The sequence below is a fragment of the Phaseolus vulgaris genome, chromosome 7 (genome assembly GCF_051622355.1).
Source record: "Phaseolus vulgaris cultivar YP4 chromosome 7, ASM5162235v1, whole genome shotgun sequence".
Classification (NCBI taxonomy): Eukaryota; Viridiplantae; Streptophyta; class Magnoliopsida; order Fabales; family Fabaceae; genus Phaseolus; species Phaseolus vulgaris.
The window spans coordinates 50,329,315-50,355,719 of NC_143504.1; the positions used below are offsets into that span (position 1 = coordinate 50,329,315).

A 26,405-nucleotide genomic window follows, 5' to 3' on the forward strand; every position below is an offset into this window, starting at 1 on the left:
ATGTTGTTGGTTGTGCCGACCGATAGCTCAAGTCTAACTACGTCAATTGAGGTCATGAATGTTAATTCGTGATTAGGAATTAAGTAACTCAATCCTAAACACAGTTCAACCCCTTAACCTGACCCAATAAGAAAAGTTCACCATAGATAATATAAAATAAATAACGCACATTCCAAAACAACATGTATTTCATTATCTATAGTACTCACAAAGTGTCAAACCTTTTTGCTAACTTAAGCGTCAGAGTGTTTTCTGCAAGTACTATCATTTGATGTTTGCGAGAAGACTCAGGATCAATGCTACTACGGAAGGAAGGTGAATAACGAGCAGAGAAGATTGGAAAGCAACGCGATCGACCACAAAAAGGAAGAAGACGCATTCTCTCAATAATTTTTCAGGTTCCAACCCTTACCCGATAACAACAATCAAATCCAAAGATGATTTATCATTTGAAAGGCATCAAACAACCTCTCTTTGTCTGCCATTGGTGTTTTGGAGATATGCCTTCCTTATAGAGACAAGGATGGGGCTACTTAACTTGCTTTTCATGCTCATAGTCAATATTATCTTTATATATTACGGTTATCACAATTGGAAAGTGATGTCACAGACCAAAATAAAGCACCATGTCCCATTGATAACACTAATCAAGTGCAGTTTAAGATTCAGTCAATCATTCAAAACCATTTTTTTTTATGAGCAAAGATGTAATTTCAATGAATGGTGCACTAGCATGATGTTGTTATTACAATTTAATTAAAATTGTGATTTGTAATTAAAAACTGTGATGTGAAATGAGTGCATGTAAAACAAAATAAAGATGAGAAAGAAGGTTTGATTTTGAGAAAAGTGAAGTCGATAAAAGGAGAAAGCGAGTGTCCTTGGAGAGTTGCTTATATTTGAGTTTTGATTCTCTTGTCTCTAACACAGCACTTCACAATGACGAAGTCCAAATTGCATTGTATTTGTCATGTCCTAATTCAAATGTATCTGTCTCTGTGAGTAGCTGTGAGCACTCCACTTGTAATCAATCCCCAAATCCTTTTATTCATGCTTCCTTCTTTTTCTCATTCTTTAAAGAATATATACACACACATAAAAGACTAATCAATAAATGATATTTTTTGTGAGGTCTTTTTCCATATTTAAGATTTCCTTTCAAACTCAAACAAGTTGTAATTCGAGGTAAAGATAAGTACGTAGCATTCATATTGAATATCAGAAAACGATGGTTTTACAGTTGTGAAAAAAGTTTTGAATGCAAAAAAAAATCGATTGATTTCCGTATTTTTTTTTGTTTTTATTACAGTTTTTCTTAAGTACACTAAATGTTTCTTTTTTCCTTGTCCAGAAATAAATGGAGCTTAATCACTCTAAGTGCCTCTTTGGATTACGGGGTACACTATTTCTGAAGACGGAAGTGAGGAAGGTGGTTTGGATTTGGAAGATGATGTGTGAGGATGTGAGAAGAAAATGAGGTTGTTTAGATTGATTTATGTTAGAGTGGATGTATGATGAAAACTTATGGGAGTTTGTGAGTGATGTAATAGATGTTTAAGACAAAGGTAAATTTTTAATCTTATATTTTACATCTTTAAAAAAAATCAAAATACCCTCATAACCATCACATCACTCACAAATTTTAATAAATTTTTCTCACAAAATACTCAATTTCTTCATACTTTCTTCTCGAATCCTCACACGTTGAATTCCTCAAATATTTTTCTTTCTTTTCCAAACACAACCTAAATAAACTACTACAAATACAAATGTATTTCTATGCCCATACATCACAATAAAGATTAGACCACCCTAGACAAACACATAATATTATTGTTCATCATTGTTTTCGAAACTACTCACAACTTACTCCTAAACATTGAAGATTTCACCCATTGATGACTCCAACATTTAAATCTTTTTTTTATAAAATAATTTTAAATTTAAATAAAAAAATAGGCAGATAAGAAAAAAAGTATTAGTACAAATGGTTCAAGACTTTTCTAAGAAGTATGTATTATGAAGTGAGCTTTAAACCTAATTCAACTCCATAAAACTGGTTCATGGGGTGAGGTTTGCACCAACTTATAGGGATCTCCAATGTACCTCCTCATACCGAGAGTGACAGCTCGTGCGTGAAACAACATATTATGGGTGGTCATAACAGCCTAATAGCGGGTGGTACAATAAGCCCAACAAACACTCGCTAAAATAGACTTTAAATGACTCTGATACTATATAACGAAGTGAAATTTAAGTCTAACTCAACCCCATAAAACCGGCTCATGGGGTGAGGTTTGCACCCACTTATATACAATGAAATATCATCATCTCTAGTCGATATAAGATCTCCAACAGTATGCACTTGTTGTGATCTTTATATAAATTATTTATTTCATTTTATTGAAATTATTAATAATGTAATGTTTTAAAAATGTGGATGAATAAAGTAAAGTTTGTGGACATTTTCGTATTTTGATCTTATTTTTCCCAAAACATGAAAAGGTATTGTTATTTTTCCTAAAATGGAAAAGCTTTTGTTGATTCCATAAAAAAAAAGGTTTGAATGATCTTTGTAAAGTTATCATGTGATGCGAGTACGACAGCTTTTTACGGTTCATGAAGTTGGAGTGAGAATTGACCACACTCCACAATGAATGACATAACACAAGTACACAAACCCTCCCTCCCCTTCCTTATACTGGTAAGTAGAATTGAAAATATCAACATTTTATTCTAATTTTAAAATAAAAAAATAAGTACAAATATTTTGACATTCTTTCTTAGTATAATTGTAAAAATTTACAAAAAAAGGTCGACGACTATAAATATATATATATATATATAATAAAATATTATTCGATAATCGATTATATAATATATATATATATATATATATATTAGAATAATATATTTGACATGTCTTAATTGTCACGTTGTTGTTTTCTCAAGGTTGTATAAAATAATACTTTGTGGTTATATTTTAGTCATAGAGAAAATGAAATTTTAAAAATATTAAATTAGTAATAAAAAGAATTTATTTTTTTGTTATTTATTTTAAAAATATATTTAATAAGTATTTTCTTTTGTACATTATGTATTTTCTGTGTTTTACATTATTTGAACCTCTTTAATTAGTTGATGATGTTAAATTACATATATTGATTTAATATTAATTGACCGAAATCATTAGATGTAATGTTCCAAACGCATTAGATGATGTCAAATCACATTTTCATACTAGAGAATGTCATAACAATTTTTTTTTATATATATATATATATATACTTTTACAAAATAATATAGAGAAATCATCAATTGCATTTTATTGATCTAGAATAATTCATGATACTCAATATCTTCTGAAATATTTGTATTGAGCCTATCTTACCAAAAAATAACATTTTATCCATTCTAAACATTATGTTTTGCAAACATCAACTCAATGGTGTCAGACTAGTTTATTATATAAACACTATCATCATAATATTGCAATTCACCAATGTCTCACTATCTGATATCTTAATTTATGCGTTGTAGTTTACATTAATCTAATATTTTTTTTATTAATAGATTCATGTACTCAAAATGATACCATCTCAATGTCTCTTACCACACATTTATAAAAGAACCACAATTCACTCATAAAGAATCATAACATCCATAAAAGACTCACAAAACGATAAAAAATGTCACCAACCACATGAATAATAACACACAATATACAACACTAAATGTGTCCGAGAATTAGATATCCAGAATGCATTCATTTTATCATCATCATTAATATCATTAATATCATAAATACACAAAAATACATTTATACAAATCAACACAATGCAAGATCACTTTGTTCAACACTACATCACTTTAGTGACACACAACTTGAACAACTTTCACACATTTACATACTTTCATTAATTTTTTATTCCAATCTTCCGCAACAATAAAATCTTCACTAATGAATGAAAGAAGTTGATACACCATCATCTCTCTTCCTTTATTTTCTTGCATGTTTCTGAACCACCAAAGAAAGTATAATTTGTTTTACGATGTAAGTTTATTTGTAGTCCTTTTGTTTTCCATGATTTAGAAATATATGCATATAAAATATTATTTTAGTAAAAACTAGCTCGTGTTTGTGTTTGCATGATGGATGGGTTATATAATATGAGTGGTTGATGACAGGAGAGAAAAATTGAAAAAAGAAAAGATTGGATGTCGTCCCCCAGTGGTGTCTAATTTTGACCTATATGCCCCGGGGCTCTCGTTTTGTACAGCCGCGACCCTCCTCCCCTTCCTTCGCATCACATCACACACAATCAAACGATATGGATAGGGTCTTCTCAGTTGACGAAATCTCCGATCACTTCTGGCCATCGCCGCCGATCCCCGTCTCCGCCGCCGATGAGGCCTCCAAGATGAGCCGCAGCGCTTCCGAGTGGGCCTTCCAACGCTTCCTCCAGGAAGCTTCCGCACCCTCTCCCCCCTCTCCTTCCTCCGCCGCCACCGCCGCTCCTGCCGCCCCCTCCGACGTCGTCTTGGTCGAGATCGATGATCATCCCAAACCTGCCCCGGCTCCTCCCCTAAACGCTGCCGTTTTGCCCAATACCCCTGCTCCCGTGCCCCTTGACTCCGATGAGTACCAGGCCTTCCTCAAGAGCAAGCTCAACCTTGCATGCGCAGCTGTCGCCATGACTAGGGTAATTATTTTCTTCCTCACCTTTCTTCCTCGTCCAATGTCTGCTCCGCTTCGCCTGTGCGAATCAAACGATTCCATTAGTTCTGATTTGGATCTGTTTTGCGTTTTAACTTTTCTTCGTCTTCGGTTAATTGTTTTGCATGCATTTTTTGTTTATTTATTTGCACTCTGGGGTCTGCTTATTCATTTAGGAGCCAACGCGACCATATCATATTTTTAAATTAAACAGGGAAACGTTGAATCGCACCACACTGTAGGGTTGTTCTTAAAGTCATTAAGCCATTTCAATTCTGAATGCAAAAATTTGAAGACGATACATATCATATTCAGGTGCAACTATTATGTTACAAGTGAACCACTAATTTCATTCATTCTTTAAGTGTTACCTTCTCTCCTAAATGATCCTTTAAGTCGAACAAATTACATAATAGTCTCTAAAATATTTAAAAACTTATCAAATTCGACTTTGGGATCAAAATACTGATTCAGTATTTAAGTATTACTTAGAGGGATTTGATAATGTAAACCCATTTGTCGTTTGGACGGAGTGCGTTGCCAAATTATATCTATTATTAATCTTGAAATACGTCTTGGTGTAGCTTCCTAACATACCCCTACTAAAGAAGCATACTTCTCCTTATAAACCAAGTGGGAAGATACTAGCAATTGTTCATACGATTTGCTAACATAGATCCACTTATTATTTGAGTACATTAGCAAATTATAACTACACGATAAAGTTTGAAGAACATATGGGTGCATCTTTTTAACGTACTCTTACTAAAAGACAAGTGGGTTTATCTTAGTAAATCTCTTAAATAGTTTTAATTTTAGTTATCCGAGTCTTACTATTTACTATTCAAACTTGTGTAATTTCTCAACACCGGGACGAATCAACAATTTATATATATGTGTATCTATGTATGTATATTTTTTACCTTTTCACCAATTCTCGTGAAAAAATTAAAAACTCATTTGAGGTTCAATTTTCGAATGAAAAGGAATTGAAATAATACTTGTGAACTTTTCCTATATGATTATTCTACTACTTTATTAATCACTCATTCATTCAATGCTCGTACTGTAGTTAGACATGTAATTGCTTCATTTCCAGTCTTCTAAAATAAGGGTTTCACAAACTCATATATAACTAATATTTTTGTTTTATATGACTTTTACTTAAGTTGTTTTATCTATTTATAGCTTAAACTGTTTACATTGAACACTATGTATTGTCTACATGAGATTTGTTCCACTTTCTGCCCTTGTACTCATCTTGAAAGGCTTCATATTCATCTGGCTTTAGTTGCTTTCTGGAAGCAGTTTTGAAGTAATTTGTCTCTAAATCTTACGATTCATACAAATTATGATTTAAAATTCAAATAATCAATCAGCTATTCATGATCCAAATTTTGATTGGATAGCGTTGCTTTATTACTTTAAGAACTATTCAGGAGACAAAATAATAGTTTGTGTACGAAACTGGTGGTTTATTACCTGTTTATGCATTTCAGAGTGATACTGATATATTACTTGTTTTTGTTCTTCCTGGGGTACAAAGCAATATTAATTAGCCTTCTGAAATTCAGTTCAAAAGCATGTGTTTTCAACAAATAGCCAGAAAAGATTAGGAGGAAGCATCCGAATAGAAGATCTTCAATGTATTCCATGAAGAGCTTTATATTTGTATCTACTCTCATCTTTCCCAACTGAGAATTGAACCAGTATCTAATCTTTTTCTCTACTCTCTGCAATAGGCATCTTTGGCTAAATCTCAAGAGCCAATCCCTTTTGTTGATGGTGGATCACAGCCTATCGATCCTTCTCAAGTTGGATCTCAGACTACTTCTAAAGGTTTGAATTGGCAAATATTTATGCATACATGTATTAAAAGGGTTAAATGAAAAAACAGGGTTGATAAATTAGAGTTTCCGGAATGCTGAGTAGCAGTTGCATGAGTGAGTTAAATGCATAATCTGTATTTACAATTTTATTTTTTATCTGAACACTATTGCCTTCTTTCATTGACCTGTTTAGTATTTTTTTGAGCAGCTTTATAGGTTGATTCTATCTCTTTTTGTATGGATAATACCTATTGAATTATGTCAAACTTATATGTCTATGTAGCATCTATCCCTTCTGGAAATGATCCATCTAACTTACAAGACAAAGATACGAACGTACCAGTTGGGATGCCTTCCATACCTTCCATGCAAAAGAAACCTGTTGTTGCAGTTAGGCCATCAACAAGTGGATCATCAAGAGAACTGTCAGATGATGAGGATGCTGAGGGAGAGACATCTATGAATGATATGGACCCTGCTGATGCAAAAAGAGTAAGGAGGTAACAATATTCTAAAAATTGCTTGATTTTATAGAAAATGCTGGTTACTTCTTTTATACGCAGGAGTTAAATGTAATATCATGTAATTGTGCTCATAGCACAGTCATAGTATTGCATGATTAGTGCGATTCCATATGATTTAAGCAACGGGTGATAAAAATCAGTGAGCGAATAATTTTCATGCTTGAATCACACAATGATTCAGTGAATCGCAGTAATTGCGATCTGGACAAGAATAACACTATTCATGCCTAAGTTCTGTTAGGCCTCAGAAGGAGTTGTTACATTCCACTACTTTTCTAAGGCTGTCACTCTTGCCATGAGCGACTTTTTTGCTGCTGAAATAAAAGTAAACAGCAGCCAGAGCGGACGGTGGCCTGGGTGGACAAATCATGTTGTGCTGCAGTTATAACTTCTGTTTCGCTCATGGCTGTGCCCGGGTAAAGAAATGACTTGGTTCCCAACCTTAACTGACCTATAACCCTAAATAATAGTGTATTACTTTAGCATTTAGTAGCTTGATATACAGTGTTTTAACTGACTTTGGACCATCAATTTTATCTTTTAACTATTGACATGATATTAATGTTTTTTCTAATATCAAATAAAAAGAAATTAATTAATACGATAAATATTTTTGTGTCAATTACTGGTTATTATCTTTTGTCATAAAATCTAGGTTCAATGACTTATTTAGTCCCACAATTTTTATTTTTAAATTTCGTTCCACAATTATTGAAAGCCTCAATTTGGTCCCACTTTTTTTCAAAAATAGGTCAATGTTTGCCCTTCTGTTAAACTGATGGAAACTGTGCTTAAGCAATGCGAACATGTTGCTGTTGTTGTTGATGTGTAAATTAAGAATTAAATGAGGTCTCAAAAAACTGTTGGCATTCATGGGGTTTGGGGAGGTGCTCTTCTTCGGGCTTAGGGTTGCATGGTTATTTGGTTTATGAGGTCATCTCCATTGCAGGGGTCATGCCTAGGGTCATAAGTTTAAAATTTGGGTCTTGTAAGATCTCCTCATTTAAGTATGCTAACATGATATACAATTTAAGACCCTGGACTATAAGAATAAAAAAAAGTTTTCTGCCTTAAAAAGACATCTGTTTTTGTCAACAACCAAATAAAAAATTATTAAAATGTAGGTCTTATAAGACCCTTATATTGGAGTAAAATTTACAAGGAGGTTTTAAAAATGTTGTGACACATTGAGATTCATAAAAAGTAAATTAAGACTTCATGTGATGACTTTTGCAATGGAGATGACTTGAGAAGAATGTTCCCTTTCCTTTCTTGTGTAATTGGTTGTTTATCTCTTTTTCCTCCATTTTCTCTTTCTTAAATCACAAAACCCTTTTTCTGCTCTCTATGCCGTTCCCACATGTTAGATTCCTTGTTTCCCAATTCAAAGATTGTGTGTTCATTGATATTTTGTGATTTTGATTTTGGGGTTTCCTTCTTTTTTTAGGGTGACTAATGGGTGTTGAGAAATTTATGGGATTTTGAATCTGTGTTTGAGTTCTTTGGTGGAGTGATTGATTTTGGTGTTTCTGATAGATCTTGTGGTTTTCAATGATGGGGTGTTTGCTGATTTTACTTGAATTGAGTTCATTTATCTGTTGTTTGGAGCACATGGCACTATCAGAATGTAATGGGAATATGCTGTTTTCTTCCCAATAGCTGATTGTCAACTTTAACCCACCATTTCTTAAAGGTCATCTCCATTGTAAGAGTCATATTATTAGGTTTTAACTTACTTTTTGTGGATCCCCTATCTCACGTTAGTTTTAAGATCGCATGGTAACTTGTTTCAATGCAAGGTTCGTATAAGATCTCACTTTAATAATATTTTTCACTGAACTTATTGGGAAAAAGTTGCTTTTAAGAAAAAAAATGATTTTTTATTCTAATGACCCAGAGTCTTGTTTAAGATCCATATTCTTAAATTTAATGTCATATCAGCACTTTTCAAGAGAGGCATTTTAAGACCTATGTCTTAAATTTTTGACCTCGTGTATAATCCCTCCAATGGAGATGTTCTAAGTTTGAAGTTGCAATGGGCTTTCTTTGTACATGCAGACCATGGGATTTTGATAATTTCCAATTTAAGTATTAAAATAAATTATTAATTAATTCATTATTTTAACTAATGAATATCCACCTTAATAAGATCACATTGTATTCTTCCTTCAGGCAATTACTTGGTGTTAGTGGAGGGAAAAAGCATTGAGTCAAATTCCGAAAGTGGACCAAATTGAAACTTTTAATAATTATAGGACGAAATTGAAACAAAATTAATAAATTTTGACACAAAAAGTCGTTAAACCTAAAATCTATTATGAAACATAGTAAAATACTCTCTCCATTATGATTTATAAGGAAAAAAAACTTTGTTAATCAATATAAACAAATCTGAACTACTTTTACTGGTTTTGATGATACTTGTAAAATATCCTTATGTTATAGTTTTTCAAATAAAAATACTTTATATAATATATTTAATAGCAGAATATTTATTATAAATTTCAATATTATTCTAATATAACCAATATAATTGAACTCATGCATCTCATACTTGTGCAGAGTTATGTTTTTCAGCTATTGATCATGAATATGATTTTTTTAATGTCTTTGTTTGCATATGCTATCTTTTGTTATTCATCATGAATCTATTAATGTTTCGGAAAATGGTTCTTTCAAGTCATAATTTGAATTCTGATTCAACTACCTTTGTTCATATTGATTTAGATGTTTTGTTTACTCATAAGATTTGCCAGCTCCTGCCCTGTACACTAAGTGATTGGCATGCTGGAAAATTTTCATCGAGTATTACATTAGAGTTTTGAAGCAAGATTGATGCTGTTTTCTCGATTTTTTTCCCTACGAACAGTGTATAATCGGTATGAAAAAAAAATGTCAGAACATTTTGTCTATCAAACGTAAGATGTGAGGGATTATGTACTTTCTAGTTCATACAGTTAGATTAAACAAATTTCATATTGGTTGCAAGTTTTACTGAAGCAATTTTTTTCAAAGATAGGATTCCAGTTTTACCCTTTTATAGTGATATTGATATTGATTTGTTCTACTGGGGGACAAATTCTATTTCGGTCAATATCTAATAACATTTATATCTCAGGATGTTATCCAATAGAGAGTCTGCCCGGCGCTCTAGAAGAAGAAAGCAGGCTCATTTAACTGACCTAGAAACACAGGTTTGTGTATTCTATTTATAGAATTGAATTGTTTCTCCGCTCCCTTTTGTGTGTTAGATGATTAGTCTTCGCATGAAAACATTGATGCTTTATGACATTTTATTCTATCATCTTAGGTTTCTCAATTAAGAGGTGAAAATTCTACCTTGTTGAAGCGCCTTACTGATGTAAGTCAGAAATACAGTGAATCTGCTGTTGACAACAGAGTTTTAAAAGCTGATGTTGAAACATTAAGAGCAAAGGTAATGGTCCTACTTTATACTTGGTCTAAAATCTATTAGGAGCAAACCTACCGGCTCTTTCTTACAAATTCCATGAGTTGGATGAAGAATGGTGTCCAATCATATTTTTCAGTGAAGAGAAACTATATTAAAAGTTACATTGCCAATTGCTTCACCTGTATTGACAAAGATCTGACATGTTTGTCATTGCCTGCCATGCTATTTTCATTTTTAGGTGAAGATGGCTGAAGAGACTGTCAAAAGAATTACTGGGTTGAACCCAATGGTTCATGCCATGGCTGACATGTCATCATTGGGCATGCCATTATTTGATGGAAGAAGCCCTTCAGACACTTCAGCTGATGCAGCTGTTCCTGTGCAAGATGATCATCATCAGTTCTATCAACCCACATCTAATAATCCTATTCCCAATCATGATCCAATAGTGAACGATGGATTGGGGGGCATATCTTCAATTGAAAATGTGCAGCAGAACTCTACAGAAGTGGTAGGTGGGAACAAGATGGGTCAAACTACTTCCCTGCAGCGGGTAGCTAGCTTGGAACATCTTCAGAAGCGGATTCGTGGTGGTGTGGATTCCTGTGGCCCTCCCTCTAATGGGAAGCAGTAGGTAGCCAAATTCTCTTGGATGCTTCGCCGAAAAGTTATAAAACAGTTATTTCAGTTATTATTTATAACTAAAGGCATATTCATCTGGAATACACACTGTTCATCAATTTGATGGATCACATGAGTCTGGATTCAATTAGTGCGCCCCGCAATTTGTTCTTTTCCAGAAAAAGAAAGATGAAATAAATTTTACAGCCGCCAAGTTTTAACAATTCTTAATGTCTACGATTTACCCCATCGGATTTTGTGTTACAGAAAACGGGGACTCTAAATAAATTGAGTGTAACAGTCAAGGGGGTTCTATGCAAAGTAAGTCTTTTCATATTTGAAAATTATGATTCCTGGCAATCATATATTTGACAGTTACGGTTTAAGAAATTACAAAAATCTGTTTGGTTAACTTTAAATATTTTGAGAATATTTATTACACTAAGTTCTTTAGTAAGAGTAAGGTGACGCTTTTACTGTACTGTTTTTTTCAACTTAATAATTTTGTGTCTTACCTCTTTTGTGTCAAAATTTTTTCGGGAAACGTTATTTTTTTTAATGTTACTTGTAAAACACAATATAAACGAGAAACAGACATGTGGGTGTGTATTCTGCACCTCCATATCTTCTTCTGTAAATTCTATACACAATCTCTATACTGTCAATTCTATACACAACCTGAAAATACATTTTTGTCTTTTTGTGTCATTTCATAGACTTTTTGTTTTTTTATTATGTAATTTGCAAACTCATTTGAAAAAAGACTTTTGAATTACAAAATTCGGAAGTTAAATAAGACTTCCGGATTATGTAATATGGAGAATAATCATGCATCTGAAAAATGATTTTCAGAGATAACTAATTATAAATTTAAAAAATGACTTTCAAATTTGGTAATCCAAAATATTATAAAGGAGTATTTTTGGAAATTTGAAAAATTTATGGAAGTGGGAGAAGAAGGTATCGATTACAACAGTCAGTGTGTGTATATATATACTCCAGAATTTATAAGTTCTTGTTCATTCTAATCATTTGCACATTATATACTCCTGAGAGTAAATTTCATGGGATAAATTTTATTACTGATTTATTTTTCTAAAATAGTACTTTTTTCAAGAAATATTTCTCGAACGAACCCAGTTAATATTTCTCTAAAATGAAGTTGTTTACTGTAGTAGTTGAGAAAGAACTGAATTCTTAACTGATTTTTTATCTCCGGTGTCAGAAAGAATTCAGTACCTGAAGTTTGGGAGTTTTCTCGGTTTTCTTTTTTGTTTTTTTAAAGGGGATTAAATCTCACTTTAATAATATTTTTTTTATTACAACCACAATATTTATTTTTTAATTCAAAAGTTTAAAATTAAAAATATATTTTTTAATTTTTCAAAAATCAATAATAATAAATTTAATTTTAAATTATATTACAATATCGATAAAGATCTATTAAATAAATTTTAGAGTAAAAGTGATATAATTTAAATGACACCTGGATATTTTATTATCAAAATAAATAAAAAATTATAAATAGAAAATTCAGTTATTCAGGTTGCATTTTAAAAGAACCACTATCTCTTTAAAAATTTCTCTTTTGATTATCGGAGTTTGTCATTAGACTCCTGACAGTGAATATTACAAGATTGTCCGGTCAAAATCTTTGATAGAGTAAGTTCTGAACTTATTAGGTTTCTTTTTGTCTAGGCTTTGCATATGACTCTTTTAGCTTTAGGGTTCATCTCTGTTAACTGAGGATCATAGTGATATAATTAGATTTTTTATCAGGACTCTGTGGTGCATGTTAAGCTATCTTGAGCTTTTTGATAGATTGGGAGCTCTTAGTAAGCATCTTCTCAAGTTCAGGTAAGGAAAACTAGTTTTAAATTTCCAACAAAACCTTAGGCTATTTGGATGTGGGGGCTACGTGGTCACCAATATCAAAATTTCTTGTAGGATTGTTTGTTTTGAGTATAATAGAGTTTGATTGAAATTAGAATGTGAAATTTTATATATGATAGATGTTATCAAATTATATTGTTTTGATTTGAGTAAGTAAATGAATGTAATTAAATAGTTTGATGAATCACTTAAAGGATAATGTTGCTTAGTATCGATTGTTTTGATGTTGATTTAGAGTAATTATCCAACTCTAGCAGGGAATTTGTTATTTTGGTTTAGTATATTTGATAAAATAAAAATTTGAATAAAAATATGAGGTACTCTCAAGTCCATTTTTGCTTAAATGAGATGAGATTTCGTTCAAGCGAAAATGGGGAAATTTTGGGTACATGTTGGTTCATTTTTGTTAAAACAATTTTTTTTTTTCGCTCAAGCCATTTATTTATTTTAAATAATTATTTCTTTTAAAAGTCTAGTTTATTATTGTTTATTATTGTTAAGTGAATTTTAAGATATGTTTGGAGTGTTTAGAAAGTTTAAAATTTAATGTGATTTAATGTTGTATTGATGTTTTAAATGAAATATGCACATGTAAGTAGAGATCTCACCGAAGTAATGTGGATGATGAATTTGATAGACACTTAATTATTTTGTGTAAATTGTAAAAATTTGATAAATTATATTTGTTATTAAAAGTCAAATCTATATTAGAATTCTTAAAAATAGCTTTGCTTTTGTATTTGTTTTCTTTAATATGTAGTGATCGTGTTAAATTACACGAGAGCAGATGAAGTTGCAAGTGGTAGAGCTCCTCAACTAGAGAAATTGTTGTTTTTATTTTAATGTTTTGTTTTTAATCATTTGTGTATATATTAAAATTTCTAGAAAGAATATATTTTGAGATACATTATGAAATAATAATATATGTTTATATGTTAATGGGTTATTACATGTTATTAGATATAGTTGCATATTATGTTATTAGATATGAGTAAAATAGGGATGTTACAAAATCAAAATTTATTCATGCTTAAATTACTATTTTTTTTTGTTTTGTTTCTTCACTCAAAAGTAATTAAAATTTTATATCAACATTTTTAATTACTTATTTTAAATTAGTTTTTTCTAATTATTATAAGAAAGAAGCAATTTTTTTTATTTATTTGTTAAAATGGACAAGTCGTGAAGTCGTTTACCTCCAGGACCATTTTATCTGTCATTCAATGAGATCAAAATCGGCACACAATATAACTTTCGTTCAAAATCCGAAACACATAAATTGTATGGCAGGTGCATGACTTTGCTTTGGATTGAAAAAGTGCACTCAAATCAATAATTGAGGTAAGAGATATCAATATATGAAAATCAATCTCTTTGAGTGCATGCTTTTTTTTCCCTAAAGGAACATGAGTCATAACCATATGTGTTCTTGTGAAAATCACATTTAAAAGAACTAAATCTTGACTTGTTGAAGAAGACATAAAAATTGGAGCACATATTTAATGAGGGAAGTTAACAACATGCATAGATGTATAATTTTTAGAGGTATATTGTAAAAAGAAAAGGGTAAGTTTAATGTCTAATGGCTAACAAATCCCAAACATGGTTTACGAGAAATGAACAACATATTTAAATAAAATGGTTGAAATGGTTGGTGATGTAATTGTAGAGAAATTCACACTTTGTAACTTCTTTGCTCTCATTTTAGTTTGTTCTTCTTATAGTTTACAAACATACACATTTGTTGGGTTGATGTACTGCAAATTGAAAAACAGTTTACGAAACTTTTCACAAAATTTAACAAAATCATTAGTCCTTTAAGATTAAAATTTTATTTATAACCCCAATATGCAATGGCAACACTCATGAAGATATTACTGACATCTATAATAATATATAAAGTGATTATGGTACATAAATCTTTTCCAATTTTATCTTTTATAATATTGAAATATAATAAATTTAATATTTATTTATTTTAAATTAAAAATTTGAATTTTCAAAATTTAGAGAATTTTGAATTAAAAAAAGAAAAGAAATTAATTTCTTATAATTTATCCTTTAAATAAATACTTTCTCTAAATTCAAATAATTCTTCTCAATAAAAAATAACATACACAATAAAAAAAATTACATACAACAAAATAAAAAAAAATATTTATTTTTATAATATTTTCGTGTTAGGCATCACTATGCAACTTGACATCACCTCAAGTAAAAAATTTATTATTTCCAATAATATTATTATTTTATTTGGAGTTATTATTTTTAATAGAAACCTTTTTATAATTTAATAATATATTTTTTTATTTCATTAGTTATTATAATAATAATATTTTTTGTCAAAAGAAAAAAGTTTAATTATTTATCTTTTAAAAAATTAATTTATTTATTTTTAAAAAAAATTATTATTTTTATTTCAAAATAATTAAATTATTTTTTTAGAAATAAATGTTACATATTTATAATAATTTATACCTTTTAAAATATATAATTTATCCTTTAAAAAGAATATACTCGATTGTTATAATTTAATAAGTAAATTTATTAAAAAAGATTTACTTGTTATAAATGGTAGGTAAACTCAAATAAGGATGGTAGGTAAACTCAAATAGACCCATAAACACTAATTTTAATTTTTGTCGTTCCCATTAAGAAAGAATTTATTGTTACAATATTATAAGATTATCATACTCTAAATTAGTGTTTTAGTTTATATTATATAGTAAAATTTGTAATGACATGTATAAATTTTACATCATATATTAATTAAATAAAATTATAATTATTATAAACTTATAATACAATATCATTAACGTGTGTTTCAGATTATTTAAAATAATTTAAAGTATAATGAATTAAATTTAAATAAATAAATAAATAAATAATTTTTATTCGTATTAATATCATGATTAAGAATATAAATAATGATAACTTATAACATATAGTCGTACACACAAGTTGATAGCGTGAAAGATATTTGAGATCTCAATTTATTTTATAAAGATGAATTAGACTTAATGTCCGTTTCTTAATAAAATCATACACTATAATATTTTACTTCCTTTAAATATACAATTACTTTTAATTATTAAAAAATATTTTAATTCTTTTTACAGTTTTAGTTTACGTAAAAAATAATATTAATCAAACTCAACCTAATTTAGAAAAATCAATTTCAAATTTATCTAAAACAAACATTAAAATTTATAATGGCGTTTAAACTATAAATTATTGAAATTATGTTTGAGTACACGACTTTATCTTATTTTTTTAAAAATAAACTTCTATTTCTAAACACACTGTGCACATAAATTAAAAAAAAATTAAAATCACATCACAAAACACGACTTAAATACAAAAATAAAAACTAAAAACAAAGTTATGCCTTGAAATATAATTTTTAAACAATTATCATTTTAAATATGACTTATTCATTTACATAGATTAAAAAAATTATGGTGATAAATAATTTTTGAAGTAAAATTTGAGCAAAGCGTTTGTTTGGCCCCAACTTCAAATTTCATTAATAACCTATCCTTAAATGGTAGCAGGTTAAGCCAATGAAGAATTGGACCTGCTTTCTTTTAAAAGTATGTTACGTTGTACACCACTTTCATTTCATATCTTTTTTATATCACCCTTTTTCAACAAACATTCATTTTCACCTAAGATCTATTTCTGTACATAATTATACTTAAATAATAGGTATAATTAAACTCATGTAAACAATTATTTTCTGTAAATACTAAAGTAAATTTCAATATTTTCCATTAATTTTGAGTTAAACCTCACAGTTTTAATCATCTCATGCTAATTCCTACAAAAACATAAGTTTGGTTCAAAATCTCTATCCAATAAAGGAAAAGAAAACAAAACGAAAGAGCCTCCGTGATCGTGCACGTAACAAGCACCATTATCGTTTGTGTTTTCTTTTCAAGAAAAGCATTACAATATATTTTTTTAGTATACTTTTCGAGAAAAAAAAAACGTAATTTTTTATTTAATAGTTTTCTCTTTTAATTTATAAATTTTAATAAACAAAAGTATTATTAGAAACAGTGTCGCCGGGCGAACCCATGTTATTTGCACTCCTCAATTTTTTAAAGTCATAAATAAATACATGATACTTTCATATTTTGCATCTTTTAAATTTATATATTAATTTCAGTATTAAATTATAATATCATATATTCATAAAAATATATAAATTAATATATTATACGATAATAATATAATTATTTTAAAATAAATTGCTCTCACTAATCAGGCTGTTGGATCTTGTATGCAGTGCTTATCATTCTTTCTTACATTTATGTTTTATGGGTAGGCTGGTCTCTCTAATAGGATTTTTTTTTATAAATTCTTACTCCACCTTCATACTTTCTTCTTTTAATATTAATTATAAAAAACCTTTTTAAAAAATTTAAATAACTTAAATGAAATATAAATTATTTTTTCTAAATAATTTAAGCTATACATCTATGTACTTTTATATTACTGTTCTAGGCGTATACATCTGTTGTATACTTGTCTTTAACACTTTTATTTTTTTCTATGGTTATAGTGTTTGAAAAAAACAATTTTATTATTTGAATGTGGGTAAGACATTTGATAAGGAAATTTATTGTATTTGATATTTTTCAATGTGAATATTTTTTTTTTTAAATTTTTTTACTTTATTCTTATACTTTGTTGGTTTTTTTTTTTACGACTTTAAAAAAATAACAAAAAATAATCACTAAATATAAAAATATTATAAAACTTGTCTTAATCATTCCTATTCATTATCAATTATCATAAACAACTATTACCACTTGAAAATAAAAATACACTACATTTCCTATCTGTGAAAAGTATCGTAAAATAAAGAAAAATATGAAATGCAGGGGAAGCTATGAATGTGCATGAAGAAGTTTTCCTTTTTTTCAAGTACATATCTTCTTTTGTTTTGTCTTTGAGAAAAAAAAGTAAAAATTTAATTTAAATGGTAAAACCCTACAAAATAATTTAACAAGGAAATAGATAAAAGAGATAAATATAGAGTATTAATGTATGATAAATGAAATAAAAGTTATTGAAAAAATGTAATTAAAATATATGAGAAATTTATTTTTGTATTATCACATATCATGATATATAATATTTTTTTTTGTAGTTTTATGTAAATACATGATTAGTTGATGATTAATAATATAAAAAAAGTTTAGAAAGAGAATTGATGAAAATTGTTTGTAAATATATGTATGGGTTAGTGTAAATAAAGGCAGAGCGCACTAATATTGTCTTCTCTACTCCGTGTGTGGTCAGGTGAGAAGCACTCAGAAGACGCAAAAGCTGAAAAGCTTAAACTCTGAAATTTAAAGAACCATCCAAAGCAAACCACTACCAAATCCAATCCTCCCACTCTCTTTCTTCTCAAATTCCACACAGAACACACAAACGCAAAACATTCTCGGAAACCGTAACCCAAATTCCATTCCCGGCTCATCGAGCTTCGGACCATCCGCCATTTTCACAGACCGCAACAAGACAACGCAACAACCTTCCTTGTTTTCCGCTCTTGCTGTTTTTCAAACCCCAAATGCCTGAATAAGAAAAAGGTAGCTTCATAATCTCAGACACTCGCTCGGTGGTTGTTTGTTAGAGATGGCAGGTAATAGTAGCTCGGAGGGGTTAGGAGATGATTTCTTCGAACAGATCTTAGCAGTGCCTGAAGCTCCGGTGGGATATGGCAGAACCGTAGCCACTGACGTTGGAATGCTGCAATTAGGGTCCTCAAATTCAACTGCCGCTGCTCTCAGAGGTGGTGGAATGATGCCTCTGGGCATGAATTTGGAGCAATCTGCTTTTCTAAGCCACCATGATTCCAGAAACTTAGTTGACGACGTTGTTAATGTTGATCCCAGCGTTCACAATAATCACCACCACCACCACCACCACCACCACCATCAACACCTCACTCTCCACAATAACAACTCATCACCCTCTTCTACTGCACCAATCACCGTATGCACCCATCACCTTTACCATCCTACATCTTCTCATAACAATACTAGTGCGCATGCAGATTAGAGACTGGTTTTATTTATTTTATTCTCTTATTGTTTGTTAATTTTTGTGAGTCGTGCAGGATCGCGATTCGATGCATGTGAGAGGTTTGTTTTCAGCGTTTGGACAGTTGCACAGTCCTACGCTTGTTCCCTCTGTCCGCCCCACGCTGTCATCGCCGCCGCCTCCTCAGCCCCAGCTCCACCTCCACCACCACCATAACCAACAGGTAACATTATTATTAATTATTATTATACCTTAATAATAATAATAATTCCATCCCTCACCCAATAATTCACCTCTAACCTATATAGAGACAAACTATTATAGTATATTAACCTTAAAGTTGGATCACTTTACAATGCATAAAGAAGAGATGCCTGTGGAAGTTTAGTTAGTGCTTCATCCTTCACCATTCATTCATTTCTTTATCACAAATAAAATACTTATTTAACTAATCCTAACATCTTATGAAATCATTCTGCATTCTATATGCCTTCCCTTTGTTTTCTTTTTCCTAAGTACCCAAATTTCATGGCTTCAGACCCATACTTTACAATTTTACCCTTTCCCTGTGGATGCGCTTCCGCTAATTTCACTCCCTCTACCACAGTATTCGCATTCCAAGAATCATTGCCTTTATTGCATTCGTGTTTAAAAAATTCCCAGATTTTGTTTTATGCTCAATTTTTTTATTATGTTATTTACATTTTTTTTTCACTACGAAGTTTGTTGGATGTGTTTTGCGATTTTCGGGAGCATTTTTGTTCTTTATTCCAACTTCTTTTTTGAGGTTTTGCTTTCAGCTATGCACGAGCACTTATTGGTACTACTTTCCGCCAACGCGTTTTCTGTGCTTGTTTTCATTAGTAGATTGTATACTTTTTCACCACGCGTTTTTCTTCTAGAGTTTAATAGGCGTGTCAAATTTTACGTTTTGTTAATAAATTAATTAGTATTGATACAAAAATGGTGAATACAACTTCTCAATCGCTCTGGCTCCAACGCAGAGCCAATAGCTAGGCTCGCAACAAGTGACTTTGTTTCAATTTCAACGCCCTCGTACTGGGTGGGACCCGTTTTGACATATATTTCTATTTTGTTAGGGCATGAGATTTTTGACATTTGACATTAATATTCAGGCTGTGGATCCTCCGTCTTGACTTTAAAACCTCAAATTCAACATTTTAACGAATATATCTGCACTGAGAAATTGTAAAAGGACAGACAAAATTAATAAAAATGATTTGCATTTTTTAATGTTGAAGGGTCCTATTATTGTGGATTTTCGCACGCATCAATATTCGCTGTCTACTTATATTTTATATGTCCATGCAAAATATAATCTGGATTGGATGAATATACTATGCCACAAGTTGCAATGGCATAACATAAGTTTTTGAAATAACAATATATTGACTCAATGACTATTAATATTCCTGTATATGGTAATGGAGATAATGAACGTAATATATAGAGTTTGGTTATGTACTATACTATGAGTTATTTGTGATGTTATTTAGGTTATGATCCCATGCATATTGCAGGCGTTTCAGGGCCAGGGAGGTGGAGGTCCAGCGTTAATGAGTTGTACCCCACAAGCACCTATCATTCGCCCTCGTGTGAGAGCAAGAAGAGGGCAAGCCACAGATCCACACAGTATTGCTGAACGGGTAATTGATTAATTAAGGACACACTTATTCTTAGAACTCACATGCTTCAATATTGACATAATATAACAACCAAAATGGACCAATTCACTGCAGACTAGATTGTTTTATCAGTGATATTAGTATATTGCTTACTGGATTCCTTTGTCCTATAACAATGATGTCTTTATTCTTTGTATTGGATGTAGTTGCGTCGCGAAAGAATTGCTGAAAGAATGAAGGCACTGCAAGAGTTGGTTCCCAGCATTAATAAGGTTTGTGCTTTTAATTTGCTATGCAATGATAAACATACCATTTATATTTTCTCTTCATTTAGAAAGTCATTTCCTAAGAAACTTCCATTTTATAAATAACCATTTTGTTAAAACTTTAGAATAGCGTACACATGGATGAATGCTTATAAAGCCTTCAAAATAATGGAGTACGTTGAGAAAGTAAAATATACGGTTTTGTACTTTATAGATTCTCTACAGTTCAAATGTGAATCCATTTGTGGTTGCAGACGGACAGAGCAGCGATGCTTGATGAAATTGTGGATTATGTGAAGTTCCTAAGGCTCCAGGTTAAGGTATGTAAGCTCTTAAAGAATGTGTATTCCAATAAAACTTTCTTCCTTTCCATGAACGGCTTAATCTATATTAAAAATTTCTTCCTATAGAAAAGTTACGTTGAACTTCCATTGATTTCTTTTGAAATCAGTCCCGGGCACATGATAGAGCTTTACTGAATCTATTGTTTTTATTTTTGAGAAACTTGTTTCAAATTTCTGAGCCTCCGTACAAGTGTACATGTTAGGCTTAAAGCTTAATACTGAAATATCCATACTCATCTATATGGAGTGTTTGTGAATGGTAGACACATTTTGTCGTGTGTGATCTTCCCACTCAATTGAACAAGAGATGTCTACCAGATTTTGTTAAGCTGCCTAATTTCTTGGTACCAATTGTCTAAACAAAATATATTAATAAAGCTTCTGTCCTTTTCATATCATTTAATTTTATTGATATTTTCAAACAGGTCCTGAGCATGAGTAGACTGGGGGGAGCTGGTGCAGTTGCTCAACTTGTGGCTGATGTTCCCCTTTCTGCAGTGGAGGTGATGAATACTCGAAAGAAGTTTATGCTACTTTTCTTCATCTTTCTTTAGTTTCATACCTTTTTTATCATTTCAATCTACTTTTACTTTATTTTCGTCAAGCACTACTTGCAAAATTTTGTACCACGGTACGTATCTAAACCGGGATAAGAGATAACATCATAGCAATCATAGCACTGCGCACTACACATGTAAATTTATGTTAGTTTTTTTGTTTTTTTATTGTGTTAACTTTATATACATCTTTCTATTCTGGTTCTTACAATAGTTTTATTGATTCTATCAGCAAGGGGAGGACATAGAAGGTGGCGCCAATGAGCAAGCCTGGGACAAGTGGTCCAATGACGGTACAGAACAACAAGTTGCTAAACTTATGGAAGAAGATGTGGGTGCGGCTATGCAATTTCTTCAGTCCAAGGCACTTTGTATCATGCCCATATCTCTAGCCTCAGCCATTTTTCGTATGCCTCAATCAGAATCATCAACAGTCATCAAGCCTGAATCAAACAGCCACTGATAGAACCGTAAAAAAGTGTTGTGACAGACTTTTACATAATTTTGTGTAGCCAAAAAAAATGCTCCCACTCCTCCTCCTTTATGACAAGGGTATTCTACTTTCTTATATAATTTTCTGATTGGATGGAGAAAGATATGTAGTCGGTGCAGCTGTTCACTCTTCTCAAGTTTTGTCAAAGAAGGAGTAATTGCTTTTCCAAATGAGTAAAACCGGAAGAGCGCAGCATGTCCTTGTGACAGTGAAGATCAACATTTTCAATGGCCTTATTGATGTTTTTCTTCCAAATATCTGTGGTGGGGTTGGTGGTGGATGACTAAATATTTGTAGTGGAAGCTCTTTTCTTAGTTTTTTTAAATTTGAGTGAGTGGGGAGTGGGGCCATTTAAAAGGAAAGGATGGGTAGGCATGATTTATGTGGAGAAAACTTTAATACAAGTTGAATTAAAATATGGTTAGTTACCTTGTAAAGCTGTTTGGAAGCATCTGACAATTGCAAAAGCTAAAGGTATTTTAAAACAATAAAGACATATTGAGTTTTGTTTGCTTCTAAAACAAGTGAATTCCACCATCAAATTAGGTGCGAGATTACTCAACCCACTGCTTCCTCAGAAAGTGGAAAATGACAACTTTCCTATAATTTACTCTTCAAAATCTTATCTTCTTACTAATACAATATTCATAATGCTATAATAGAATTGCTATTTATTATTTATTACCGTGTGTTTCATTTCAAGCTCAACATCTTAGAGTCCTGTCAAATATCAATTAACTTGGCTTTATAGAAAAAAAAATGATATCTTTCATTTCATATTAGAAGAGATTAATTGCGTTTAGAATTACTTTTGATTTAAAATGGTCTTTATGTTGGATTAAAATGTAACACTAAAATTCGTTGTTTACTTGCTTTAATAATAACAATATGTACATATAAATCATATCATTTTAAAATAAATTTTAAACCCAATTAATTGTGCTCTTAATTATGGTTTTAATTTTATAAAAGATAGAAGACAATATACTAGAAAAAATAATTCAAATATAAAAAACTAAACATATTTCAAAAAGTACTAATAATATATATGTGAATTACTAATTTCACTTTGTTCACGTGTCATAAAAAATATTTATGAAAAAAATACTGTATATACTATGACAATAAAATTTTACCAAAAAACCCTTATGAATTATGTTCTAGTTAGAAATTTTATATTTGTCACAAAAGAATGTAGAAAACAATAGTATTAGGAAGATAAGTTTTATCGATGAATTTTCCCAGATATTATATTAAATGATACTCATTTCCGTTTTATTATTAAACTAGATACTTTTTTTTAAGAAAATGACATTTACAAATTTTTAAATAAATATTTACTTTTTCTCATATTTTTAAGAGATGATAGTATTATCTCTTATGTTTTTAATATAGTAATCACTTTACATATTTATTTATAGAAAATTATTAAAAATTTGAGCCAATATAATATATTTAAGTAAAATAAAAAATGAATCTTATTTATTAAATATATAAGAAAAGTGGATGCATATTTAAAACTTAAAGAAGATGTGAATGTTTCTTTTACTAAAATGATAAGGGAGAAAATATTTATTTTAAAATTCAAAAGAATATGAGCGTGATTTGACATCACCTCGAAAAGCTAAATGCAAATCTTCTTTCGAAATGGAAATGATAAGTGTTTTACATAATTTTGTAAATCTATCAAGTTCCTAATGCTTTTATTTGGACTGGGTACCGGTTGGAGTGGAAAAGAAAGAAAAAAAGAAAATTATTTTGACTGATAAAAAAAATAAATTTAAGTGCAAAGTTTATAATAAATAGTATTGATCTGACTGATTTTTTTAAAATAATTGTGTTATATAATTCATTATTAATTGTATTTATCCATTATAAAATGGGACTATACGTATGATTATGCATAATCAAATTATAATTATATTTTTATTGACAAATTGTGAGGAGAATAGTCTATACAATTGAACGTTTTGAGTTATAAATGATTATCATACCCTCAACACAAAGCTATCATAAAATAAATTTATAATACAAATTTTTAGTAAGTACCATTTATCTTATTCAATACTCTTACACTTATATATTTTACGCACATGTTGTTATTGTGCTCTTGAAATAAGTATCAAATAGTCTTTTTTAGGTGAATATTTTCCTTTATGTGAAGACATACTCGTGAAACAATACAAAGATTTTCATCCCTCAAAACACGTTTTTGGTAAGAATACTAATGTATTTTTGTTATATTTGAAAATAATTATAAATTAAATTTGAATAATGAATAGTTTTAAAAAAAAATATTTATGTGATGTAAAAAATATTAAGAAAAAATACTTTAACTTTTTAATTAAATACATTTATATAAATTTAATTTATGAATATTAGTCACATTTCACTTATTCAGTAAGTTTTTCATAATTTAAAAGAAAAGTAGAGTTTATCAATATATTTTATTTTTAATCAATTTTAATTGATAACATACAAATTATTTATCATAAAAATTATTAACTAACCATATGGAAATCCTTTAGTGCATAAAATTTGAGGATATATTGTTGGATTAGAAATAATGTTATTAATTTGTTATATATATTTAATTTTATATTTTTAAATTTGAATTAAAAATGAATTAAATTGACTAATTTTGTATGAATTGAATTACATATATCATGATTAAATATCTGCATTTTATACTACTAATTATGATACATATAACGTAATCCCGATGAATTTCTTAAATTTTAAACTGAAGCAGGCAAAATGTATTTGACAAACTCCACATTATTCTTGAATTAAATATTTATTTATTTGGATCACAATAGATTATGTTTTTAAACATAATAATTGTCTTATGCCTTTAAACATAATAATCTATGATGTTATATGCCCTTAAACATTGATTACATATAACTTTCATATTTTTATAAACGATATATTTAATTCAATAAATTATTTTATATTTTTCTCTTTAATATGTTATTATTATTTTTTTCACATTTATTTCCATAATTTTTTGTTTTTCTCTCATGGATAAATTCAGTCCTTTCTACATCCATTCTTTTAATTTTAAAAACAAGAATGGTCAAGGTTTTAGTCAGACTATAAGGGTTTTTCCTCTTTTCAACTTACATCACAACAATACAATTGAACTTCATTTAGGGTCCAACATTAAATGTCACAATTAACTGCTCTAGTGGTATCATCATGTCTACTTTTGTATCAACCCGTTCCCGTGCGTTGACCAAAGTCAAAGTCAAACATATGGTGGGACCCACCAAGGGGGCTCCAAGGAGGAAAGTCAGAGTTGACCGGTTGGGGCGTCGCCAGGTATAGGCGTCGCAAGGTGTGGGCGTCGCCAAGACTCAGGCGTCGATGCTGTCATCCCCCGATACCTACGAGAAGGGAAGATCATGGAGGGGACGACACAATCAGAGGCCACGGTACGGGCGAGGAGGCCTTGGGCCCCGGTACCTCAGAGCAGTAATCAAGAAAAGAGAAAGGTGACTTCAAGGCCATATCCCCAGTACCAGTAGGGAGTAACCTGACTCATGAAGTACCCATGCCACCTCTGAAGAATCCCTGGGACAGATACGATCCGGGAGAGGGCCACGCCCGGGGGATGATCCATGTGCATAGTGTGAGAGGAAGGCCGATACACTCACAGGGTGAGTGACTAGAACCTGGGGCGCATGAGTTGGCACCCAGGTAGTCACCCCTTGCGCCAGATGCACTTCGAGGAAGGAAGACTTACATGCTGGGATTTCCCTAGGTTGGGTTACAGCGTCGTAAGGCCTTCCACATGGAGTTGCGATTAAGTCAGAAAGGCCACGTGGCAGTAAGCATTGAAACCCAAGGTATATAAGCTTCTCTGAAAGCTTAGTGAGGTACGTTTTACTCATTTCTCACACACTCTGATCATTTGCTTGCTTACTCACTATACGCACGAGTGACTGGAGAGAGAGAGAAGTTAGTTACAATTCAGTTACACACTGTTAATATATTTAATTTTCTATTTTAAATTATTGGGCTTTGTTTGTTTGACCCAACTT

General features: G+C 30.6%; 2 protein-coding genes across 5 annotated transcripts; both read left to right on the plus strand.

The window, feature by feature from the left end:
• The first annotated feature begins 4,135 nt into the window (after positions 1 to 4,135).
• On the plus strand, positions 4,136 to 11,327 carry LOC137829920 (light-inducible protein CPRF2). Of its 3 annotated transcripts, none has more exons than XM_068636945.1 (6): positions 4,136 to 4,703; positions 6,460 to 6,556; positions 6,830 to 7,046; positions 10,189 to 10,264; positions 10,381 to 10,506; positions 10,721 to 11,327. In XM_068636945.1, exons 1-6 carry the CDS (start codon positions 4,254 to 4,256, stop codon positions 11,114 to 11,116), a joined length of 1,362 nt encoding a protein of 453 aa, XP_068493046.1. In that variant the 5' UTR covers positions 4,136 to 4,253; the 3' UTR covers positions 11,117 to 11,327. The 3 variants fall into 3 exon arrangements, with proteins under 3 accessions (XP_068493046.1, XP_090160865.1, XP_090160864.1); XM_090304739.1 differs by lacking the exon at positions 4,136 to 4,703 and adding an exon at positions 6,268 to 6,363 and having other exon boundaries at positions 6,460 to 6,566; XM_090304738.1 differs by lacking the exon at positions 4,136 to 4,703 and adding an exon at positions 6,268 to 6,363.
• A 6,889-nt stretch (positions 11,328 to 18,216) lies between these two features.
• LOC137829929 (uncharacterized) lies at positions 18,217 to 22,880 on the plus strand. Of its 2 annotated transcripts, none has more exons than XM_068636956.2 (7): positions 18,217 to 19,005; positions 19,130 to 19,276; positions 20,595 to 20,720; positions 20,906 to 20,971; positions 21,220 to 21,285; positions 21,735 to 21,812; positions 22,099 to 22,880. In XM_068636956.2, the coding sequence occupies exons 1-7, from the start codon at positions 18,646 to 18,648 to the stop codon at positions 22,327 to 22,329; spliced, it is 1,074 nt and encodes a 357-aa protein (XP_068493057.1). In that variant the 5' UTR covers positions 18,217 to 18,645; the 3' UTR covers positions 22,330 to 22,880. The 2 variants fall into 2 exon arrangements, 1 of the variants encoding a protein (XP_068493057.1); XR_016523271.1 differs by having other exon boundaries at positions 18,265 to 19,005; positions 21,735 to 22,003.
• The last annotated feature ends 3,525 nt before the right edge of the window (positions 22,881 to 26,405 follow it).